At 42.3% G+C, this 24861-nt stretch overlaps 1 protein-coding gene across 1 annotated transcript in view; it reads right to left on the bottom strand.

Moving 5' to 3' along the window:
• The window catches only part of TIGIT (T cell immunoreceptor with Ig and ITIM domains), a 31610-nt gene extending 28601 nt beyond the window's left edge, over positions 1–3009 (bottom strand). Inside the window, exon 1 of the mRNA XM_069070030.1 lies at positions 2873–3009. Coding sequence (XP_068926131.1) covers positions 2873–2921 — 49 coding nt within the window. The 5' untranslated portion in view covers positions 2922–3009. The remainder of the gene's footprint in view (positions 1–2872) is intronic.
• Between the last annotated feature and the right edge of the window lie 21852 nt (positions 3010–24861).

Here is a 24861-nt window from a genome sequence, read left to right as displayed (position 1 = left end):
TTTTAGCAGATTGTTTTTAACAATATACTTTTAGTTGTTTTTTTTTGCTTTTGTTATTTTTAAGTTTTGGTTTTATTCCTCCTGTTTTTCCTTCAGTATTGCCTATGCCAGGTCCCTCACATCTCTTGAGATTAGGGCTGTCCAGTAACCTCCCTAAAGCCATCTATATACTAGAAGATCTTCCCAAGACTTTTAAGAACCTGCCATGAAATAGGATCAATCTCCATCCCGTAGGTAATGCAGGCTTAATTGGCCTGGGGGCCAACGTTGAAGCCAAATTGCTGTTCTTTAGTTGACCCTAGCTTCCTGGTGACAGTGGCTTCCTATTTACCTACAGTCACAAATCAACCTGTTCCCATGGATTCAGGGTCTTTCAGACTTGATAGAGCAAGTACGTCACCACCCCCTGCCCCAACCTACTGACCACATCCCTTTCTGTGAAGGAAAGTGAAGGTGGGCTTAGGAAGCCTTTGTCTCTTTAAGCTAAGTGTTGTATCCCTCTTGACTATGCTTCCTATGCTAGGCTTACATGTTTTGTTAACTGTTGAATGGCCTGTGTCTGATCAAAATCCTGGGGAACCAGCCTGAGGCACCTGCAGTTGATGCTGGCTCCCACCTGCCATTTTCCTCTCCATGGCCCAAGAGAGAATGTTCATTCCTGATTTTTTCAGAGCCCTTTGTGTTCCATATCTCACAGACACACAACACCACTGGTAGAATACAGGTACTATAAAGATGCCCCTTTGTTTCTAAAAGAAGTTTGGGATGATTAAAGGAGCTTTACAAGTTCCTGAAGGCTACTCAGCTCTCTCTCTTCCTGATTAATCTTGGGTCCAATGCTCTTATGAATAATAATTTCTTATTCACTAATTGTTTTACGTGTGATACTAATCGTTTTATGACTTCTTTCCCCAATTAAACGGAAAAGTTCCTGTGGGTGTTAGGAACATAAGATATAGTATTAGATGGAGTCTCAGGAATCAACTGGTCCCATGGTATCTTAGCCTCTGTGAGTGTATGTGTGTGTGTATCTGTGTGTCTGTTGTGGACTCCTCAGAATGTTTTTAAATGCATATGATTAAAAATATAGTATTACACATAAAACTAGTTATATTGAAATTTGTCCACATTTTTTTTTAAAGTTAATGGATCTCAAGTTAAACTTCTTCAAGTCCAGCCCCCTTACTTTGCAGATGAGGAAACTGAGGTTTTACTAAAGAGATGAAATGACTTGCCTAGGGTCACACAATAGGAGAGTCAAATTTCAAGCCCAGAGCCTCCAATTCCAAATTCATTGTTCTTTACATCTTGCTCTCTCTGACCCTATTATTTTCTTCTTGTTGTTGTTCATTAGTTTCAGTTGTATCCAAGTCTTCACGTCCTCTTTTGGGGTTTTCTTGGCAAAGATACTGGAGGAGTTTGTCATGTCCTTCTCCAGATCATTTTACAGCTGAGGAAACTGAGGCAAACAGGGTTAAGTGACTTGCCCAGGGTCACACAGCTAGTAAATATCTGAGACCCAGACTGAAACTCAGGTCTTCCTGACTCCAGGACCAGCATTCTATACACTATACTACCTTCCTGCCCTGATCCTATTATAGTTCTTCATAATTCAAGGGACCTAACATTAGATAGATAGATGATAGATAGACAGACAAGGTGTGTATACACACACACACACACACACACACACACACACACACACACATATATATATATATACACACATAGATTAATCTCTGCCGGTGAGTGCCTATCTTGTCCTACAATTAAATCAATAAGACGTGGCTGGGTGGCACAGTGAATAGAGCACCGGCCCTGGAGTCAGGAGGACCTGAGTTCAAATCTGGCCTCAGACACTTAATGCTTACTAGCTATGTGACCCTGGGCAAGTCACTTAACCCCAACTGCCCTTCCAAAAAGCAAAAATAAAAAAAAAAATTTAATCAATAAAAGGAAACTCTTTTTTTTTTCCTAAGCAAGCTGACTTCTAGAACACTGTGAAGTAGATTTAGTCTTCCATGATAGTCTGCTTCTCTCCTTTCACCCCTGTGCCTGCCTATGTGTGTCTGGACAGGAGGAAAATAATTTCACACTAAGGTAGTCAGTCTTCATAGGTTACCTCTCTCAGAAATGCTGAGGAGCATAGGATAAAGAAGTAATTTTGCAAGAACAAGAGAAATTCGGTCTCCATAGACCCTCCCCTGCCCCAACTTACTCTGTGTTAGCTCAGCACCCCTAGTCTTAATGGTTTCTGTGCTGTGCTCAGCTCCTTAGGAACTTGGCTCAAAGTAAGCAGACCTTGGCATCCTTCACAATTTAACCCAGTGCCCACCCTGACCCAGAACCCAGAAGCCCCCTCAAAAATGACTGCCAAATGTCTTCTTTCACAGAGTTGTTGCACTCCATAGTTCCTTAGCTGGGCTCCTTAGTCTCTAATCATTTTTCAGCAAAGCTCTCTACCTGGCTACCTTTAGGGATCCCTAAGATAAGGGATTCTGAGATTCTGAGATGGAAAAGGCCTTAGATATCATGGGACCCAATCCTCTGATTTTATAGATGAGGAAACAGAGTCATAGAGAGGTCATAGGATCATAGACGTAAAAGACAGCTAGACTAACCCCTCTGATTTTACAAATAAGGAAAGAGAGACCTAAAGAGGTCAAAGGATCACAGAGCTAGCTAAAAGGCACTCCAGCTGTCATCTAATCCAACCGCCTTATTCTACAGATGAGGAAACTGAGGCCCAAGGAGGAAAAGTGCCTCTGCCAACATCATGAAGGCTGGACAGTGGCATTCAAAACCCAGGTCCTTGGACTTTCAATACAGACATCCTTCCACTGCATGAAGCTGCCTTCTTGTCTAGTCTTACCTGAGCCAGGGAGAAGGGCTTGCCAGAGGAGAAGGAGCCACCAATCCATTCAGCTGCTGGAGGAGGACCAGAGGAAGCAGAGTCAGGTCAGTCCAAAGAGCTGACCAGCTTTCAGATAAATATGCGAAACTGAAAATATCACGAGATGTCAGTTGTGGAGTAAAAGAAAAAAATTGGAAATGTCAATTTAAGCAAAAACATTGTGGGTGGCAGGAGAATGGGGGGAACAGGTTCTCTTAGCAAGTACACAGGCAAGGTAAGATGAGCTTCAGCAAAGACCACAACACGTCAACAGAAGAGACCACAAAGGAAAACATCTAACAATGCGGTTAAAGCCAGATGGCCTTGAATTGTTATTAGTCAATTCCCTGCTACTTTAGGCTACATTTATTTATCAGTTCTCATCTAAAGAATCAAAGGTGTTTGACATGCAATGTCTCTGCATAACCCAAGATGGCAAATTCAGCACTCTTGGGAAATTTTCCATGTATTTTTCCCCATCTCATCCAGCTAAAAAAAATTTAAGGAAAACTAAGGTTTGAACAGTTCATGGGAAAGGTTCCGTTGAATGCTGGTAGGCAAATAAGTTAGAAGCATGTATGACAGGGAGCTGGTGAGGCTTAGAGGGGGAAAAGGAAAGGAATAAGCATTTACAGAGAGCCTACTATGTGCTTCGCCCTGAGTTAAGCATCTTTTACACATATTATTTCATTTGGTCCTCACAACAACCCTGCAAGATAAGTGCTACTATTATCATCATTTCACAGTTGAGAAAACTCGGGTGAACAGGGGCCTAGTGACTTGCCCAGGGTCACATAGTCTAGTATCTGAGGCCACATTTGAACTCAGGGCTTCCTGAGTCCAGACCCAGTGCTCTCTCCATGGTGCTAGCAGATGCCTTCAAGCAGGGTGCTATGAATCTTGGATAACTTTGACATATTTTTTTCCCCTTCACTAGAGGTACCAGATGTTCTAACCTTCTTCCAGACCTCTATGCAACCCTTACAAGGAGGGAAATCCAGGAAAGGGGGGAGGAAGAGGGACAGTGTTTCTAGCATGGTCTAGTGGAAAGAACACGAGACTTAAGAATGAGAAGACAAGGGTTAGACTAAGTAGCAGCTTGGCCACTCTGGAGAGGGAGCATCCTAGCCCCTCATTGGTGTGAGCATAGCCTCATCTGTCCTTTCAGCCACCACGCAGGCTAACTTGAACAGAGGGGCTGTCAGACCTCTGACGGCATGGGGACCACAAAGGTGATGATTAGAGATCAGGGGACAATGGTGACTGCATAGTACCTGCTCCTGGGCTCCCGGCTTCATTTGCCCTCAGAGCCTTTCAGTGGTCTCCTCTTTTCAGTGGAGGGGAGCATCAGTGGCCAAAAGGTGGTAGAGACAGAATAGGGCTCCATGTCCTGGTGCTGGGAATCAGCATCCTGTTTAGACATTTCACTGTGACCATGAAAGTCACCAAAAGATGCCATGGGGGACAGCTAGGTGGCACAGTGAATAGAGCACCAGCCCTGGAGTCAGGAGGACATGAGTTCAAATCAGACCCTTAACACTTACTAGCCATGTGACCTTGGGCAAGTCCCTTAACCCCAAAAGCCCTGCCTTCTCCCCTCCCAAAAGCAAAAATTAAAAAAAAAAAAAAAGCTGTCATGGTTCTTTCTATTTGAGACAACCTATGATGAGTATCTACGTCCCACTCCCGATTTTGTTGTTGTCATTGTGGTTTAGTCACTTTTCAGATATGTCTAACTCTTCAACACCCTTTAAAGGGTTTTCTTGGCAAAGATACTGGAGTGGTTTGCCCTTTCCTTCTCCAGCTCATTTTATTGACGAGGAAATTTGAGTCAAACTTATATAGTTTTGCTAAATAAGCATTAAATCACTTGCCCAGGGTGAGTGACACAGCTAGTAAGTGTCTGAGGCTGGATTTGAACTAAGTGGCATCTTCATGACTAAAGGCCCAGCACTCTCTCTGCTGTGCCACTAGCTGCCTGACTTACTGATTGTCAGAGGTCTGTTATAAAACACTGAATTTCTGAGCTGTTTCTCCCCCTATTCCTGAACTGCACCTGGAAAGCTAAAAACAGAGGAAATGGACTCCATCCCGGGAGGGAGAGGTTTTTTGCCCTGAAGTATGGAAAAAGGAGTGGGAGGAATTTAGGGGTTTTAAAGTTTGCTGTCCTATTATCTAATCTAATTAAATGGCTAGCTTGACTATATCTTTGCCTGGGAGTTTGTTACGTCCAGGGAAAGGCTGAGTAGGGAGTGGCAGGGGCATGGCCAGCAGATGGGGAGATAGCCTAGTTTTCCTGGCTTCCTTCAAGTGTTAACCTAAAACCGGACTTTCAAGACATCTTTCCCTGTCCTTCTTAGTCATAGTGCTTCCTGGGTTGGATTATTTATCCTGTATATATTGTTTGTACATAGTTGTTTGCATGTGGTCTCTCCCATTAATTAGCTTGTGACTTCCTGGAGAGAAGAGACTGTTTTTTACCTTTCCTTGTATCCCCAGAGTTTAGCACAGTGCCTGACACATGATAGGAGTTTAATAGATGTTTGCTGACTGACATTGACTGGTATAGAGTCGTCAAAGTCATACTCTTCTCCAAATGCCCAGGATGTAGATGCCCCCGACTGGGGAATGGATGAACAAATTGTAGTGCACGAAGGTAATGAAATAGTGCTGTGACAAAGGGATGATGATGTGTGAGATGAATAAAAACGCATGGAAAGATTTATATGAACTGATGCAGAGTGAAGAAAGCAGAACTAAGAAAGTAATATATCCACTAACTACAGCAATGTAAAAGAAAAAGAATAACCATACATCAAAAAGTGAAAAGTGAACATAACAAAATTATCAAGATCAAGCATGACTCCAAAGAGGAGCTTTGAGACATCCCCAACCCAACCTCTTCATGAAGGTGGAGGTCCACAACTGTTACACACTGCACATGTACGTTGTTTTTGTCAATGTATCAATCAGTTTACTATTTTTTTCTTTTAAAAAATACTATTTGTCATGATGGTTCTCTGAGAAGGGAAGAGAAGGATTCTGAGAATAACCACAATGATTTAAGAAACAAGACATCAATTAAAACTTACTTTAAGAATTTTGAAAGAAAAATAAGTATCCAGGGCATAAGCAATGGAGGACAGGGTGCAGATTCATTTCCAGCCACCAGCCTTCTGGCCTTCACAGTTGACAGAATTCAAGAAAACAAGTTTTATTCACTTGTAAATCATGTTGCCACAGGCAAGTTTCTTAGCCTCACCAAAACTCAGTTTCCTCATTTGTAAAGATAAGGAAAAAAATGCTTGGACTCTCCACCTCACTGGGTCATTGGGAGAAAAGTGCTTATGTCAAGCCATATTGGAATTTATTTTTTCCTATTTACATTCAAAAACAATTTTTAACATTTGTTCTTAAAACTTTGAGTTCCACATTCTCTTCCTTCCTCCTTCTCCAGATCCCTCCCTACCTCCTCCAGTGAGAAAGCAAGCAATTCGATATAGGTTATACATGTGTAGTTATGCAAAACATTTCCATAATAGTCATGTTGTAAAAGAAAACATAGACCAAAAAAAAAAAAACCCCTCAAGAAAAATAAAGTAAAAAAAGCAGGCTTCAATCTGTATTCAGACACAATTAGTTCTCTCTCTAGTGAAACCGACATATTTAATAGTGACTTAGCTGCTACCTCTTTAGTCTATGTGAGGGATAATTTGCAGTGAAGTTTCCCCATTCTGAAAAATCAAATCTAGAGTGGCTTCAGCATCCACTAGGCCTAAGTTTAGAGGTCACTGGACCTTGCAGGAATGTGGGACTTAGAGCAATGGAGACCCTCCCCAGTGCCACCTCAGCACAAGATATGCCAAATAAGGACAGAAGTGCTTTCTCAAACGTACATTGGGTGGTTTACTGTTTCCTTGAGGTAGATTGCCGTGCTTAGATTGTGCACTTGACTTCCAACCAATGGAAGAAAAGGGTCAGGAGGGGAGTGGGGGAGAATCCATGTTGGTGTTTTATAACTTAGCCATTTCCTTTTGTAAATTACTTCTCCTCCCTGACCATTCATCATGAGGGTGGCCCTTTCTCTAGATCGTAATAAATAAAATATGATTTGGTAAATGGGAGACAATTGGTTTCATTTGCATAGAATAGAGTAGAATTATCAAATCTTTGACTTTTAAAGCTAGAGAGTAGCTTAAAAACAGTCTAGTCCAAGCCCTCATTTTTAAAATAAGAAAACTAATGCTCAGAAGTAGTACATCTATAGTAACAAGGAAGGGGGAGGGGGGAGGTTTTAGGAAGAAAGATGATGGTTTCCATTTTAGACACGCTGAGTTTCAGATGTCTACTGGATATCCAGTTTGAGATGTCTGTAAGGCAGCTGCAGATGTCAGTAGAGAGTTTGGGGTAAGATGGGTAGATCTGAGAATTATCAGCATAGAGATGGCATCCTAGTTTAATTTGAATCCCTTAACACAAATTAGCTTTTACAAAGAGATTTTTACTTCAGATATAGAGATCAAGAACAAACACAGAGCACTTCCCTGAGAGAGCAGGCCCAACTCATTCCATAAATAGTATGAGTCCCACCAAGCTCTTGTCTAAGTGTGGCACACCTGCCTGGAGAATCCTTCAGAGGGCAGAGGTCCTGAAGTTCACTCCTGAGGCGATAGTAAAACTGAGCTGGCTACACAATCTGGTCTCATTCTTGCTTCCAGAAGCCTGAGGCTCACTCTCCCCACAGATTCCTTTCACCTAGAATAGAAATTAACAAATGAGAAGACCAAAGACTGAGGCTGGATCCTCAGGGCCTTAAGGCCTCAGAAGGAGAAAAGACCCTGAGGCCTCTTCTCTTACAACATTCTCTCACAAGATGCCTTTAGAGAAGGAGAAATTGAATGGAACAGGGACAACAGAAGTGGTCTGTGACCTTTTTGAAGGCGCCTATGGTTTTGGTTACAGGTTCCTTCCAACCCTGTGGTTAGCCAACAAGAACCAGTCTCTCCAAGGTGCTTTCCCCATACATAATCAGGCTTCTCTTAGAAGCAAGGTCTCCAGCATCTTCCTGGATGCTCCATCCAGCTGGAGAGGTCTGCATATGTGTCAGGCCACTATTATGGCCTGAAGGGGAATAATATGCAGTAAAGCTGAAAAGGTAGTTGGGGGTAGGTTGTAAAGGGTTAAAATGTCAGACAAAAGAGATTCTAGAGGTAATCGTGAGTCACTGTAATGACCGGGATGGAAAGTGACAAGATGAGATTTTTTCACTTTGGGAAAATCACTTTGGCAGCTGGGTTGAGTCTGGATTGGAATGGGAAGAGACCTGAGACTGAGAGACCAATTAGAAGGCTCTTTCAATAAATCCAGGCAAGAGGTCACAAGGGCCTGAAATGGAGTAATGGCCCTATGAGAGAAGGATTCAAATTCAAGAGATGTTGTAGAGGCAAAGATGGCAAGAACTGGAAATTGATTAGATAGCTCAGGTGAGCTGAGTAAGAGTGGGAGCTCAAGAATGATGCCAACGTTCTGCTACTCACTGCCTACGACACATTGGATAGGGTCACTTTCCCCTCACTTATAAAATGAAGGGATTGGACCAAATGACTTTTATGGATCTAGTCACACTGATCTCTAACACTCTCCAAGTTCCAAATATCCTTGAATGCCAGGGGCAGTATCTTCCTACACAGAGACTAGTAGAGGCTCAGAACTGTGCCATTCAAATATGGCGTCCATCAGATATCTGCCATCGCTATTCCCAAATGCTAAGATGACTCCATATGGAAGGCTCTAGGAACACTGCACATTGAATTTCACCAGTTGGAGGCACCAGCTGGGAATGTGCCTGCCTCCATGTACCACCCTAATCCTCATTTCCCCTATGCTTCCTAGGGGGCAACCCTAAAACATCTGGAATCAACAACCAGACTTCTGAGGATATTACCCGACATACTCCCAAATGACCAAAGAATTAGCTGTGCAGACAGATCAGGGCAGCAGAAAGAACATCACTGCTGCTGGAGTCAGAGGGTGTGTATTAAAATCTCATCTCCTGGAATGCTGTTGTGTTGTAGAAAGGATGAGCAGAATGCTTTCAGAAAAACCTGGAAAAACTTACATGAGCTGATGCAAAGTGAAATGTACTGTGTACTAATTAACAGCAATATTGTAAGACGATCAGCTGTAAATGACTTAGCTATTCTCCACAATACAACAATCCAAGACAACTCTGAAGGACTTAGGATGAAAAATGTTCTCCAACACTGGAGAGAGAACTAATTGTGTCTGAATACAGATTGAAGCCTGCTTTTTTTACTTTATTTTTCTTGAGGGTTTTTTTTTTTTTTTGGTCTATGTTTTCTTTTACAACATGACTATTATGGAAATGTTTTGCATAACTACACATGTATAACCTATATCGAATTGCTTGCTTTCTCACTGGAGGGAGTAGGGAAAGAGGGATCTGGAGAAGGAGGAAGGAAGAGAACGCGGAACTCAAAGTTTTAAGAACAAATGTTAAAAATTGTTTTTGAATGTAAATAGGGAAAAATAAAATACTAAATTAAAAATGTACACAAAGAAAAAATAAAATAAAATCACGCTTTAAAAATTAAATAAAATCTCATCTCTGATGCTTTGCTACCTGGGTCACTTAATTTTGCTGAGTTTCAGTTTTCTCATCTGCTAAATGAGGAAATTGGACCAGACCAGGGGTGGGGAACCTGTGGCCTCAAGGCTAGGTCCCTGAGTGAGGCCTTTGACTGAATCCAAACCTCTTTATCCTGTAAGGTTTGAATTCAGTCAAAGGGTCGCAGTTGAGAACCTAGAGGTCCACATGTGACCTCAAGGCCACAAGTTCCCCACCCCTGATCCAGACTAGACAGGTCTGAGATACTTCTCAGCTCTAGAGCTATAATCCCTCCTCCCCCCACCCAAATACAAACACAGACACTTCCTCAGCTTGGGCAAACTCCACCACAGCTACTCCCTGGCTACCAGAGCCAGGAGAAGGCCTGACTGATTCTTTGTAACCCGGGTAGTAATTACAACAGTTAACATCTGGAAGTCCTCCTTTAAAGCTGTTCTGTCTACAAAACCTGGCCTGAATCCCTCCTCCCAGATTCCTGGGGCTCACTCTTTGAACCAAACTCCTTTCACCCAGAATAAACATGAACAAACAGAATAGAAACCGACATATTTAATAGTGACTTAGCTGCTACCTCTTTAGTCTATGTGAGGGATAATTTGCAGTGAAGTTTCCCCATTCTGAAAAATCAAATCTAGAGTGGCTTCAGCATCCACTAGGCCTAAGTTTAGAGGTCACTGGACCTTGCAGGAATCTGGGACTTAGAGCAATGGAGACCCTCCCCAGTGCCACCTCAGCACAAGATATGCCAAATAAGGATAGAAGTGCTTTCTCAAATGTACATTGGGTGGTTTACTGTTTCCTTGAGTGTAATGGGAATGTAAATTTGGAAGATCTTCCCTGCCCCTAGGCTAAAGTGCACCTGAAGCCTGGGGTGGGAGGCTTGTTTTTCAGTAAATACTTTTTGATTGGCCAGTGGGTCTATAAGGTTGTTACATTCTCTGAGCCAGGAGAAGGCTATATAAGCCCTGATGTGTAGCTTTGTTTTGGGGCTCACTTTGAGAAGTGTTCTGTGATTTGATATGGATTCTGGGAAGCCGTTGTCCAGAGCCCCCCGGCTTTGAAAAAACCCAGATGTTGAAACCCAGATGTTGATTTGGTATGGATGTAATGGCTGAACAGTTTGGAAAGCTGTCTACTTGATCTGTTAATTCTAACTTGATCTTGATAATTCTGCCTGTATACTTTGAAGTTCAGGGTGCTGACCTTTTTCCCCTGAACAAGGTAAAAGATATATGTTTGACTGATTAAAGTAAGCTTGTTAACCCATTTTGAGTTGCTTTCCTTTATCAAAGCAGATCCAAGAATCTATATTGGCAGCAAACCCTGAGTATGCTTGGGGTGCTTGCTGCTACATTGAGGTAGATTACCGAGTTTAGATTGTGCACCTGACTTCCAGCCAATGGAAGAAAAGGGTCAGGAGGGGGGTGGGGGAGAATTCATGTTGGGGCCATTTCCTTTTGTAAATTGCTTCTCCTCCCTGACCATTCATCATGAGGGTGGCCCTTTCTCTAGATAATAAACCATTCTTTTCTGCTTCCTACCTTGAGAAACCTCTGAGTATTATTTGGATAAGGATTTCTGTTGCACACAGTTTTTGGGGTGCACACATCTATCACACTTTATATTCTGTCTTGCCTTTGCCTGACCTTCCCAGCCTAAGTTATCTGTTGAAATCCTAACCACCCCTCAAAGCCCAGCTAAAATCCCATTTTCTCACAGAACCATCCCCAGTTAGACATGCTTTCCCTCCCCCGAATTTCTCTAGCACTCATCTGTACCAATGGGATCGCCTTTCCTTGGGCTGTAGCTATGTATGTAATTTCCCTAGCTTGAATGTAAACTTCTTTAGGGCAGGAACTGTGTCCCATACTTCTGTACTCCTCACAGTGCCCAGCCCAGTGCCTTCCATGTAGGAAGCTAATCCACACAATTGCATTAGAGTCAAGCAAATAAAATGCTGGTCCATGCTCCTCTGGAAGCCATACAACCAGGCCGTAGAGAAGACTGGTCAAATCTGTTGTCTGGTGCTGCCAAGGTTTGCATAAACAGACTCTTTGTTCCTAAGCATGCTACCTCCTCATGTTGTTGGCACTTGATAAATGTCAAGTCATGAGATTTTTTAAAAATTATATTCATTAAAAAAATGGACAAAATGCCTTCTTTTTGCTGTTTTTTACCAGCCAATCAAATCTGTAACTCAATCCATCTGCTCCACTGTGCCTTTAAGATAACCAAAGAGAGAAAAAGAAAAGAAACATCCCAAACACTCAGAATTATATAAATCACTCCATCTATATCACTTAATCAAGTTGTGTAGATACAAATTTGAGTCCAGCAGGTATTTGTTAAATAGTCACTATACTAAGTTTGCATTGTAAGAAAATAACTTCAATATCCCCTCCCAAGCTGTGGTTTCATCAGTGTGAATACTCCACAGATAAGGATTTCGATCTCTTCTATACCCTAACAATATGTATCACAGTTTTACAGGTTCATAGGATCAAATCTAACCCCTTTATTTTTCAGATGGGGAAATTGAGGCACAGAGCCTTATTTTGGCCAGAGTCGTATATCTATTAAATGTCATAAATGGGACCTACATCCTACTGACTCCATGGCCAGAACCCTATTTACTGCCTTTTGATGTGGTTTAATAATTAATTAATAACTTTCTGACCAATCTTTTAGTACTGAGCATGAATGAAGTTCACTAGACCACTTTCAGACAGTAGGTAATAATACATCACCAGATGGGTTCTATAAGCTAAGCTTTCCCAGAGGGAAAACCTTGGGAGGTAAAGGTCACTTCCACCTTAGGCTGAGTAGAGTAGAACTGTAGTAGAGGGATGCAAAGATTCATATTAAGGCACATTTCCTTCCCTTAAAGAGCTTACAGTCCAGGGGAGGGGAAGGAGAGGCTACAGCAAATATACAAATCATTATTACGCAAGATAGAATATGGTGCATGTATAAATAAGAAAGGTGAAGGTGCAAACAAAATGCTGTTTGAGTTCCAAGGAAGGAAAAATAATTTCCAATTGGGGGATTGGGAGGAAGGGATAAGGTAAGACTTTATGAAGGAGGTGGCATTTAAATTAGGTCTCAAAGCAAAGGCAGGCTCCACATATGCCAAAGAAATATGTCTGTCCTGATTTTGGGGGTCTCCTGGCTCCTTATGGGAAGACCAAGTAGTGATTTCAGCAACGGTTCCAGAGCATTTCTGTTTGAATCATATTAAAACTGGAAGGGACCTTTGAAATCATTCAATCCAATTCCTTTCCCCCATTTTACAGATTATCAAACTGAGGCCCAGAGAGAATAAGTGACTTAAGGGTCCTGAGACTAAACTGGCCATCTGGACTCTAAGCCCAGCTTTCTCTTCAGTTCATCTCTCTGCCTTCGGCATTTTGTGCCTGAGGGTATAGTCTGTGCTCTTTCAGAAAATAAGAGCCCCGAGCCAGCCAAATCCTGAAGATGCTATGGAGCCAGAGGATGGTAATGACAGAACAGTCTCCCCACAGAGCGTCCTCCTGTGAGTCCATCTGGGAAGCCCCCTCCTGTGAGTCCATCTGGAGACATTCTCTCCCCCCAAGTACACTTTGCAGAAAGTCATGTAATTATGGTTCAGCAGCAGGAGAAGCCCCCAGCTGAGAGTCACATCTGCATTTTTTTTTAAGGCAGGCCCCAATCTCGCTGGGGAAGCCGGAGCCTTTCGGGACAAGTCAGCAACCTTGCCACCCCTTTTTAAAACACTTCTGGTCTTAGAAAGAACCACAAGGTTTAGATGTGGGTTTCCCCCAGCTCTCAAACTGCAGCAGCAGTATATCTGCCTTTGCCACAAGGTCAATAAGCATTGAAGAAGGTGTGGGGGTGAGAGCAGTGGCTAGAGCCTGGATTCAGAGCCAGGAATCACTGAATCTGGACCTCGAGCACTGACATGGACTGTGGGACCTGGGGCAACTCACTTAACCTCTCTGTGCTTCAGTTTTCTCATCTGTAAAATGAGTATTGGACTCTCTGAGGCCTCTTCCAGTTTGAAATCTATGATTCTAGTAAAGCAATACAACACTTGGCCGATGTACTGATTCATATTTCTTATTTATAGTTACTTGTAACAAGGGAAGGCTTCTATTAGGGGGTAAGGGGATGAGTTAGTGTGAAGTGGTGAAGGAAGGATGGAAAAAAGGGAAGAGAGGGAGGGAAGGAAGGAAGGAAGGAAGGAAGGAAGGAAGGAAGGAAGGAAGGAAGGAAGGAAGGAAGGAAGGAAGGAAAAGAAGGAAGAATGAGAAAAATCAATAAAACATTAAAAATACATAGTAGAAAAAAAAAAGAAAAATAAGAAGGGAACACAAACAGGGTAATGTTTTCCTGGCTTAATTAAAAACAGCTCAAATGCTACCTTCTGTAGGAAGCCTTTCCCAGTCTCCCCAGATGTTACTGCTTTCCCCTCTAAAGTTACCTCCATCAACTCTGCATGTATCATATATGCATCTATTTAATTAATGTTGTCTCCCCCATTAGAATGTAAGCTCCTTGAGGACAGGGACAATATTTTTTCTTTTCCTTGTAACCTCAGCATTCCACACACTGCCTGACTCATGGCAGGTGCTCAAAAAATATGCTGAATGACCAACTGATGGACTGCTATTACTACTTGATTAGATTCAGTATAGGTATACTCTTTTTTTTAATTTTTTAAATTAATTTGTTTGTTTCCTTTTAGTTTACAGGATTCAATTCCACAATTCCTTGAGTTTCACATTTTGTCCCCCTCCCTCCCCTCCTCCCCATGGCGGCATATAGTCAAGTATAGGATCTGTAAATACTTTCATATTATACATTAGTCAGGTTATAAGGACAGATTGTACCAGCTGGAATGAAAAATGGTAAAGAGGACATAAAACCAAATAAGAGAAGGAAAAAGATCAGGTATTTTGCTTCCACCTGGATATAAACTTAGTTCTTTCTAGTTCTTTCTCTGGATGCACATATTTCTCTCCATCATGAGTCTTTTGGGATTGACTTATATCTCTGCATTGCTGAGAAGAGTCTAGTCCATCAAAGTTGATCATCACACATACGTTGTGTCTGTAATTGTGTACAAATTTTTCCTGGTTCTACTCTTCTCACTCAGCATCAGTTTGTATAAGCCTCTCCAGGTAAATATGAAGACCGTCTGCTCCTCATTTCTTATAGCACAATAGTATTCCATAACATGCATATACCACATCTTGTTCAGCCATTCCCCAATTGATGGGCACCCCCTTAATTTCCAATTCTTTGCTACTAGAAAAAGAGCTGCTATAAACTTTTGTACATATGGGTCTTTCTCCCATTTCTATGATCTCTTTGGGATATAACCCTAGGAGTGGTATTGCTGGATCAAAGGGTATGAAAGTATTTATAGCCCTTTGGGCATAATTCCAGATTGCTCTCCAGAAAGACTGGATCAGTTCACAACTCCACCAGCAATGCATTGGTGTTCCAGTTTGCCCACATCCTCTCTAGCATTTGTCATTTTCCTGTTTTGTCATCTTAGCCAATCTGACTGGTGAGATGTGGTACCTCAGAGTTGTTTTGATTTGCATTTCTCTAATCAATAGTGAATTAGAGCATTTCTTCATGTGCTTACATATATCTTTGATTTCTTTCTCTGAAAACGGCCTGTTCATATCCTTTGACCATTTATCAATTAGGGAAAGGTATACTCTTTTTTAAAAGTTGTGTATTAACAGTAATTCAGTTTCATATACAACCCTCTTTTTGCTCTTTGTATATTGGAACACTTGTATTTGTTAGTGGATAAGGTCATAATAAAAAGCAGAATATTAGAAAAGAGAAAGCAATGTGTCACCAGGAAGAATGTAGACAAAAGTGTGATCAACCAAGAATTTGGAAAAGGAGAGCACACGAAATTTTTGAGAGCTCTAAAGAGCAAGGACCTCCCTGAGGTCTATAAGAAAGGCCTAGAACTGTCACGTCTCAGAGCAGAGGCAGGGCTGGGTGCAAAGTGAACCATGAAGGAGGGGAATAAGCAGATACCAGGAGAACAGGGAGCTGGATGCTTCTGCACTGAGGGATGGTGGGGGATAAGGGATTGGCTCAGGGAAGAGATGCCTGCCCAGGTGCCCAAACTCTCTTTGCAATCAGTGCTGGGGGATCCCCTCGCTCCCTTAGCCACTGCAAGATGCCTTAATGGAAGAGTAGAGCCAGCCAGTGGAGTAATAAGATAACTGCTCAGAAGCCTCTTGCAGAGAAAGCAACCTCAGGAAATAAAATGCTCACCATGAAAGCAATGTTTATGTTGCAAGGCTTATTAATAAATCAGCAGGGCTACAGGGCACTTAGCTGAAGCTGTTCTCTGGAACAAGGCTATAGGAGAAGGCAAGAGGGAATGATTGGGACAGGAAGCCCCTGACTCTTATTTGTCTAAGTTCCCTGGGGTCAGGCGACTCGGATTGTGCCTGGAAAAGGCTGCCAAGGGTCTCAGTGGACTGTGGGAAATGCTATCTGGTCTTCCCAGCTGTGAAAACAGGGAACAGAGTCCCAGTGGAAACAGAATGCAGAATGAGAAAGAGTAGAGTTCATCTTCACTCCTCCCACTGTTCACCTTCTTTCTGTGCATCCTGGGAATTATTGCAGCTCCTGTCGATGCTTCCTCTCTTCTTTCCCCTTATTCTCTCACTTTCTCTGCTGTATCCCCTCCTAATGCTCTTAAGTCAAGGTTTTTGTTTTAGAGTCAGACCCAAATGTAAAGTATTCCTCATATGGCCAATTAGTCTCCAACAATTTCCTTCTTAACGTAAGGGGAATTGGTCAAACCCAGGCCTTGTGAGCATGCATACCATGCTGAGATGATGTGATCTCCAGGTGAGCTCCCACACCTGTACCACTATGATTATTTCTGATCTGTAAACCAGATGGTGAAGAAACAGGCTTTTTGATTGATTGGTTTCAAAGCTGGACGTGAGTATGCATATGAAAGTTTCCAGTAACTGACCATCCTTCCTGCCTGGATGGCTTCAAGTAAGGAAGACATGCTGTAAGCCTGGGGTCGGGAGATGCCTCAGGCCTTCCTTAATAACCATGATCTCAGGACTCTTCATTCACTCCGACTAACATCAACTATTATCAAAGTACATATTCTGTCAGTGTTGAAGGACAACTCCAGTTAGACAGGTAGAAGCAGCCAGCTTCTTGCAACTGCTCCCCGGCCAACCAGATGCTGCCTCACCACTCTCCTGGACATGCAGGGAACAGAGCACCCTGAATTCTTACTCACCCTGATAGTAAGTGATGAGAAGGGAGCTAAGTACATGGGAGTGTGCAGCCTGTCCAGTGTGAAACGGGAACCCTAGATAAAGTATGGACACCATAGCCTTCAAGGTTTGCCTGACATCATCTGCTGGACATCATGGAACTAAACAAAGCAGTAATGGAAAACAGTGACCAATAGTTATCTTCTTTGTCTCATTGCTCTATAAAAACCTTGCTCATTGTATCAATAAACGGAGTTCAGAGTTCTATCCCAAACTGCCCACCTGGCCCGGTTTATCTCACATCTCTGCTCACACCTGATGCTAGCTTCAGGTGGCCCCCTGCCATGTTAGTCACCAAACATTTAATAGTCACCTCCTGTGTGCAAGGCACTGTGCTGAGCACCAGGGAAACAGACAAAAACTAAACAGTTCCCAACTTCAAGGAATTTATATTCTATTGGGAAGATAAAAGATCTTGGCCTTGTGGGAATCAGGGGCATAGATTCTAAGCTCAGCTATCACAAGAATTCAGGAAGTGGGCACCTCCTTATCAACTAAACACTCCCACATCTAATGTTAAGAAAATTCCCAATTCCAACTTTTTGTATTTCTGTTTTTCAGAATCAGTGTCTGCTGAACCAAAAATCCTTTCCCCCTTCTGTCTCTCTCCATATCCTCATCTTTTTTTCTCCTTCTAGTGATAACAGAAACCTGGCTCTTTCCAGGTTTCTGGTCACTCCTTTCCTTTACTAGCCACTCCTCTCATGCCATCCAAAGCACTGGGCCAGGAGGAGAAGGTACACACTCCTTGCTCTTTACTCCCACTTCCAGACTGCCCTTTTTGCCACTATCACTATCACTTCCTTCGTCTAAGGTTCAATCCACCCATCTTTATCACCCAGCCATCCACCAATCTCCAAGTCATGCTCAGTCTTTCTCAAGTTCAGTATCTCAATTGTAGTATTTCTTTCATCAAAGACCTTGCCCTAACTATTAGGTTCTTTAACATACATATCAATGTCCTCCTAAATACTTTAACACTACCCCCCCTTCATAATCCCATGGTCTCCATCTTTGGTCTACTTCAACCACACTCAAGAGATGGTGTTATTTTGGATCATCACCCATAATTATGGCCACCTTGATGACCTAAAATTCTCCCTAACCACCATCTACCCTTCTGGTTTACCTTCCTTAAATGTATTCTTTATTGTCTCTGAGACCTCTAGACCTTCTACCTGGTTCTTCCAACTTATCTTTTCCTTCCCAGTCTTGACTTCATGGTTGATGAGTTCAACTATAGCTACTGGCTACTCTTAAATCCCATGTCTCTTTCTATTTCCTGACTCTTACAAACAAATCCAAACCTAAGTTATCCCCATCTATTCTTTCCCCATTACTATGCACATATCGTTGAATGTTCCCAGAAAATGCAATAGTCATGACAATTCATTATAAATTTAAGTCATCTAATTTTGTTGTAAGAGCAGCACATTTTTTGGAGGCCAAGTTGGTGTCCCTAAGGGAATAGACAGGTCATCCTAGGATTTGGATGGCCTAGGGGACCAGGACTTGAATTATTGGTTTGGCTTCCTTTCCCACTGAGGCATAAAGAATCCAACTTATAGAAGTTGTTGGTCAGCTAGGTGATGCAGTGGATAGGCCTGGAGTCAGGAACACTCATCTTCCTGAGTTCAAATTTGACCTCAGACACTTACTAGCTATGTGACCCTGGGCAAGTCACTTAACACTGTTTGCTTCAGTTTCCTCAACTATAAAATGATCTAAAGAAGGCAATGACAAACCACTCCAGTATCTCGGCCAAGAAAACCTCAGACAGGGTCACAAAGAGTCAGACATGCTGAACAAGAAAATGGAAATTGTTACTAATGATGTGTTAGTGGATGCCTTCCTGACCTTGTTTATCAGTTGCAATGGTGACAATGAAGACAGAGGGAAGTAGTGTTTTATTGAGTAAAAATACTTTCCGACCTATGGTTTATCTTATCATTTGTAATCAGTAAGGTAATTTCTACTATATTTTATGGTCAGCACCTTGTTGAATTTTAACTCTGAGTTTTAAACACAGCACTTAGCCAAATCCCAGAATATTTGGCATGGTTAGCAGGGGTTGTTTCTAGTAACTTCATGATTAAATTCATTGTTGAAGTGAGGGAAGGGTAGTGGGGATGAAAAGGAGCCTTAAGTGTTGGGCTGGATAGAGATAGGACTCTTGCAGCCCGTGACCACTACAGAATGGTCATAAGATCTTTGGGGGAACACATGGACTCCTCTCAGTGCAATAAGGAAGGAGCTATGGGGAGCTAGGTGGTGGGTCTCTGACACTTAACACAAAACCTAGCCATGTGACTTTGGGCAAGACACTTAATCCCAACTGCCCTGCCTTCCCCCTTCAAAAAAAAAAAAAGGAAAAAATAAGGAAGGAGTTTCCACTGACTTCCTAGGGTTAGCATAATGGTTATTAGAGGAACTTGACTGGGGAAGTAAGATAGGAAAATTAAGCATCCCTTGGCTCTTATTAACAATTTTTAAAAATCTGACTTGCTAAAGTAAGGAAAAATGAAAATCAATTGCCTTTGATTATTTGGCAATTTGAAGCAGAGAAGAATGCCTTGTTTTCTTTTTAAAGATTGTGCCTTGAGGGGCAGCCAGGTAGCACAGCAAGAGCACAGGCCCCAGTGTCGGGATGACCCGGGGATCGAGTCCGGGCTCAGATACTTAGCACCCACCCAGAAACACCTGGCCATGTAACCTTGAGCAAGTTACTTAACCCCAATTGCTTAGGGGCAGCCAGGTGGCTCAGCAGGTAAGAGCACTGGCCCCAGTGTCTCAAATCCAGGCTCAGATACTTAGCACCACACCCAGAAATAACTGGCTGTGTAACCTTGAGCAAGTTACTTGACCCCAATTGTTTCAAAAAAAAAAAGATTGTGCCTTGAAGGTAGAGGAACAACTTATGGCTCTAATAACAACATAGGGGAAAGGGTAATACATGGAAAAACATGGACAGACTTGCATGAAATAATGAAAAGCAAAATAAGCAGAACCAAGAGAGTATTGTATACAGTAACAGCAATGTTGTTTTAAGAACAACTTTGTGGAAATTAATTGTTTTGATGATTATAAATACCCAAATTAACTATAAAGGACATATGAAGGAAGATGCTATCTGCATCCAGAGAAAGAAATGATAAATAAAAGTATGTATAGAATAACTTACCAATTTGTGTCTAAAGGTACCCATGGGGGGGAGGGGAGGGAGAAGGAAGAAAAAGAAATTTGCATGATAATTTTGTTGTATATTTGAAAGGAATAGCAAGTTGAGCATAATAGATTTGCAGTTTCATGTTCAATCATCTTCTTTATTGTACTGTTATGGAAATAATTGCTTTATTCCATAAATTAAAAATAAAATAAAATTTTTTAATTAAAAAATTAAAGTCAGCTTTATTTACATTTTTGTATATTGTTTATTAGACTCTGATTTCTTTTTTTTTTGGTTCTTATGCTTTTAATTTTTTTTTGTTCTGAACTTAACAAATGTCAGAGAAAACGAATATTTCCATATGCAAAGTCAAACAGAAAAAATTGGATTATACATGAAACTGTGGATTTCTGTTATGTACAGTTTGCCTTCCCTTTATTTGAATGGAGTTCATCTGGGCCAGAAGAACTGAATTTCTTACTGGCAGGTAGGTGCTCTCTTATTATCTCCTTAATTAACTTAGGCATCAGCTCACTGTTAAGCATTTTTGTTTGGTTACTTCTGATGTAAAAATCATTCTCTGCAGAGAAAAAAAAGAAATGAAATGAATTGAACAGTTCTGACTTCTCTCTATTGTAAGATATCATCATAATTTTCACCCCCAGAAAATGTTCGATCCCTTTTCTGATTGTCCATTTCTTCCCAATACTAAAAAAAAAAGCAAAAAACACCCAAACCCAACCAACCTAATTTATTGTTGCTAATTTTCCCTCAGTAGCATTCCTAACGTCATTTTATAGGAAAGAAGTATTTATTAAACACCTACTATGTGCCAGACTCTTCACAAATATGATCTCATTTCATTCTCTTAGCAAACTTGGAAGGTGGGTACTAATATTATCCCCATTTTACTTGAAGAAACTGAGGCAGTTAAGTGACTTGCTCAAGGTCATCCAACTAGTGTCTGAGGCAGGTTTCAAACTCAGGTCTTCCTGACTCTAGATCCAATCTTCTGGCAACATACTAGGCTCATACTCATCTTTGTTACTTGACCTTCCTTCCATCTTCTGTATAAAAATTAATTTTCTTGAGTTCCTTGTGCACCCATATTAGTCTTTTCAGACAAACCCCCTTTTTCTTTCTCATTGGAATTATTTCCCTTCACCTCCTGAATTTATTAAGCACCTACCATGTACACTTTGCTAAATGCCATACAAATATTATTTGATCCTCATAGCAACCCTGAAAGGGAGGTGCTATTATTATCCCCCTTTTACAGGCGAGAAAACTGCGGCAGACAGAGTCCATCCAGGGTCACACAGCTAGTAAGTGTCTCAGGCCAAATTTGAACTCCCGGCTTTCTATCTCCAGGCCTATCTCTGTCCACTGCACTACCTCGTCCTGCCTCTAGGTGGAGAAGGTCAAGGAGTAAGAAAAGTTTGGTTTGAGTGGTGGGGTTGGGACCAAGATTGCAAAGAATGAAGTGAATCAGAAGCAAGGAAATGGAGGCAATGGTATAGAGACTATGGGAGCAGCTTTGAAAGGGAGAAGACAGAAAGCACAAGAGTTTAAGGAAATGACAGAGTGAAATGAAGGTGATTTATGGATGGAGGGGTCTTGGGCGCTTTTCTAGGCAGAAGGAAAGGCGCTATTGGATAAGGAGAGATTGAAAGGAGTGAGTGAGAGGGAAAGACCGAGGGGAGAAGCTCCCAGAGGAGATGGGAGATGGGACCAAGAAGACAAGTGGAAGACTCAGCCTTGGTCAGGAGAAGCCCTGCCTCTACTGCCAAGATCCAAGCGAGGAAGAGAACAGGGAGTGAAGAGCAGGGCTGGTGCTACCGACTGGAGGAGAAGACAGACGGGGCTGCTAACAGGTGGCTTCTGTTTCCTTAGTCAAGTGCCCTTGATGGCCCTCTCATTTCTTTGAATTGTCATTTTCCCCTGGGCCTGAGTGATAGAAAGAGGGGTGAGAAAAGGAGGGATGGAGGGAGAGGGAGAAAGAATCAGGGACAGACAGAAGAGACAGAGAAGAGAGACAGACAGACATGGAAAGAGGGAGAGACAGAAGAGAGACAGATGGAGAGAGAGAGACAGAGAAGAAAGAGAGACAGATAGGTAGACAGATGGACAGAGAGGCAGAGAAACAGAGAAGAGAGATGGAGAGACAGACAGATGGACAGAGAGAGACAGACAGACGGAGAGACAGAGGAGACAGAGACAGATGGACAGAGAGACAGAGAAGAGAAATGGAGAGACAGACAGATGGACAGAGAGACAGAGACAGAAGAGAGACAGATGGAGAGAGACAAAGAGACAGACAGAGACAGAGAAGAAAGGCAGACAGACAGATGGACAGAGAGAGACAGAGAGAGGCAGAAAGAAAGAGACAGAGAGAGAAAGATTGGCAGAGTAGCTTCTGGTCCACCACAGCAGAGTAATTGCCCTTCCCTCAGAGGGTTTCAGGAGTTCTTGATTATAAGAAGGAAAAAGTTCCAAGATCAGGACATGATTTATACTTTGTAGTGACCATACTTGCTTCTTATGATTCTTCCCCTAATTTTGGGACTTGGACTTCTGAGCTGCCATGAGGGAGCTGGGAGCCTCTAACACTGTGGTTGTTGCTGCCAGGGATGTGAGTGACCAGTAACAAGGATTCACAGAAGGAGGGCAGTGAATAAAGTCTTGTGGCTGTGGTATATAGAGCACTGGGCCTTGAGTCAGGGAGACCTGAATTCAAATACCATCTCATATGCTTACTGTCTGACAGTGGGTAAGTCACTTCTGTTTGCCTCGGTTTCCTCAACTGTAAAATGAGGATAATATCACCAGGGTTGTTGTTATTGAAGTTTAGGGATGCTGGTACCTCAAGATAGCAACATGCGGGTCCTGCCTGAATGTATTTGACCCAAATCTTCCTTCAGCCAAAGACAAGGTTTGTTAGAACACCAATAGAGGCTGGGTGTGATTCTAAAAATTGGCCACATTGGCCAGATTTTAAGGAATCTAAGCATGGGCTAGACTCTTAAAGAATCTGAGCACCTTAAATGGAGGCAAGATGGATCTTATATACAGAAAGACTGGGGGAAGGATCTAGGAGTGCCCAAGCAGTCTGGGGTGACTGGGAGGTCACAGAGAAGGGCCAGAAAGCCAGGGACCTGGACCACGTGTCCAAGGGAGAGTGGTCTAGATACTGTAGCTTCAAGGGTGGGAAGTAACCCAGGCTTCCAGAGGTAACCAACAAAGAAGGGCTGCGCTAGGTTAGGGGTAACAGAGAACTGGGATTCCTACAATGAAAGGTCAATTGACTGGGATGGGTCAATGCCTCAGGCAAATGCTGGAGACTTGACCACATGGGAAAATTCAGGGAGAGTTCAGGGGAAAGTTGGGGGGGGGAAAGGGAGGGGGAAGAGAGGATTTCCAGGGTATATACCCCATCAGATTCGAGGATCAAATGAAACAATATTTGCAAAGAATTTAGCAAAGTGCCTGGCACATGGTAAACATTATATAAATGCTAGATGTTATTTTTATTATTAAATGTAGGAAACATGACTAGAATTAACCTGAAGCCATAGTCACTTGAGAGTGATAACTGGAAGAAACCTTTGCAGCAGAGTTTCTAATCCTGGGACAAAAACAGAGACTGGGACTGGAGAGGAGAGAAGGTCCAGGTTAGCTGAGGTCAGGTTGGGTCAGTGAATTGAGGGAAACTAATCTCCCTCTTTGTCTTCCTCTCTTTGTTTCTAATCTGCAATCCCGAGGATTTTGCCTCCTTTCCCTAGTTCCTTTTCTTCTTATATGAGGCTGCAAGATAGTACAATGACTAGAATGAGACTGGAACCAGGGAGACCTCAATTCAAATCTAGACAGACATTTATTAGCTGTGTGAACCTGAGTAAGTTACTTAGCCTTTGTCTCCTTCAATTTTCTCACCTATAGAATCTCTCTCCCCTCCCTCCCTCCTCCCTTTCTTTCTCTCTCTGTCTTTGTCTCTGTCTATCTGTCTCACTGTCTTTCTGTCTGTATCTCTTTTTCTATGTCTCTGTCTCTTTTTCTCTCTGTCTCTCTCCTTCCCTGTGTAGAATGGGAATGAGAATAGCACTTCCTCCTGGAATTGTTGTGAGAATCAGTTGAGATAATATTTGTAATGTTCTTCACAGTCAGGGAACCATAAAATGAAGACATCAGGGAACCATAAAATGATGAGGTTTAAGGTCAGGGGCACTCGAGACCCCAAAATACCAATACCCCGGGTCCTGCCAAATAAATTTGACCCAAGTCTTCTCTCAGCCAAAGAAAAGCAAAGTTGATTAAAAGTTCACCATATTGGGTGCACTCTGAAGGAGCCTCGGTATCTGTTGACGTTTGCATTGGACAAGGAGGCCAGGATCATCTGACACAGAGTGAGTCTGTGCTAGATCATTCTCTGGCTTTCCTCACAAGGCAAGATGGGGTCTTATATACAGAAAGGTTGTGAGACGGTTCTAGGGGTGGGTTAGAGGAAGAGTTTGGGGAGGATCTTCAGGAGAACTCAGATGAGGTCTGACTCCAGTAATGAGAGATTAAGGGTGGAAAATAGCTGGAGGCTACTGGAGACTACAGACAATGGAGGGCTAGGCTAGTTTAAGGGTAACACATTTGGGTATAGATAGATATTTTGGGAGGATCAAGGGTGAGAATTTGCTGGACAAAAGAGAGCTAGGCTAGTAACAGTTTTGGGCTGAGCTAAATTAAAGGCTTAAGGCCTCAGGCAAATGCCTCTTGTGGAAAGGTTCAAGGAGAGCTCCAGGGGGTTCCCAGAGCCCGAACCTCATCACTTCACACATCTTAAAGT

Source organism: Petaurus breviceps, unplaced genomic scaffold, assembly GCF_028583685.1.
Source record: "Petaurus breviceps papuanus isolate PSGF00001 unplaced genomic scaffold, PetGlider_PUasm1.0 90792, whole genome shotgun sequence".
Classification (NCBI taxonomy): domain Eukaryota; kingdom Metazoa; phylum Chordata; class Mammalia; order Diprotodontia; family Petauridae; genus Petaurus; species Petaurus breviceps.
The sequence above is the reverse complement of the archived record's forward strand: the minus strand, read 5'-3'. Positions and strand labels throughout refer to the sequence as shown.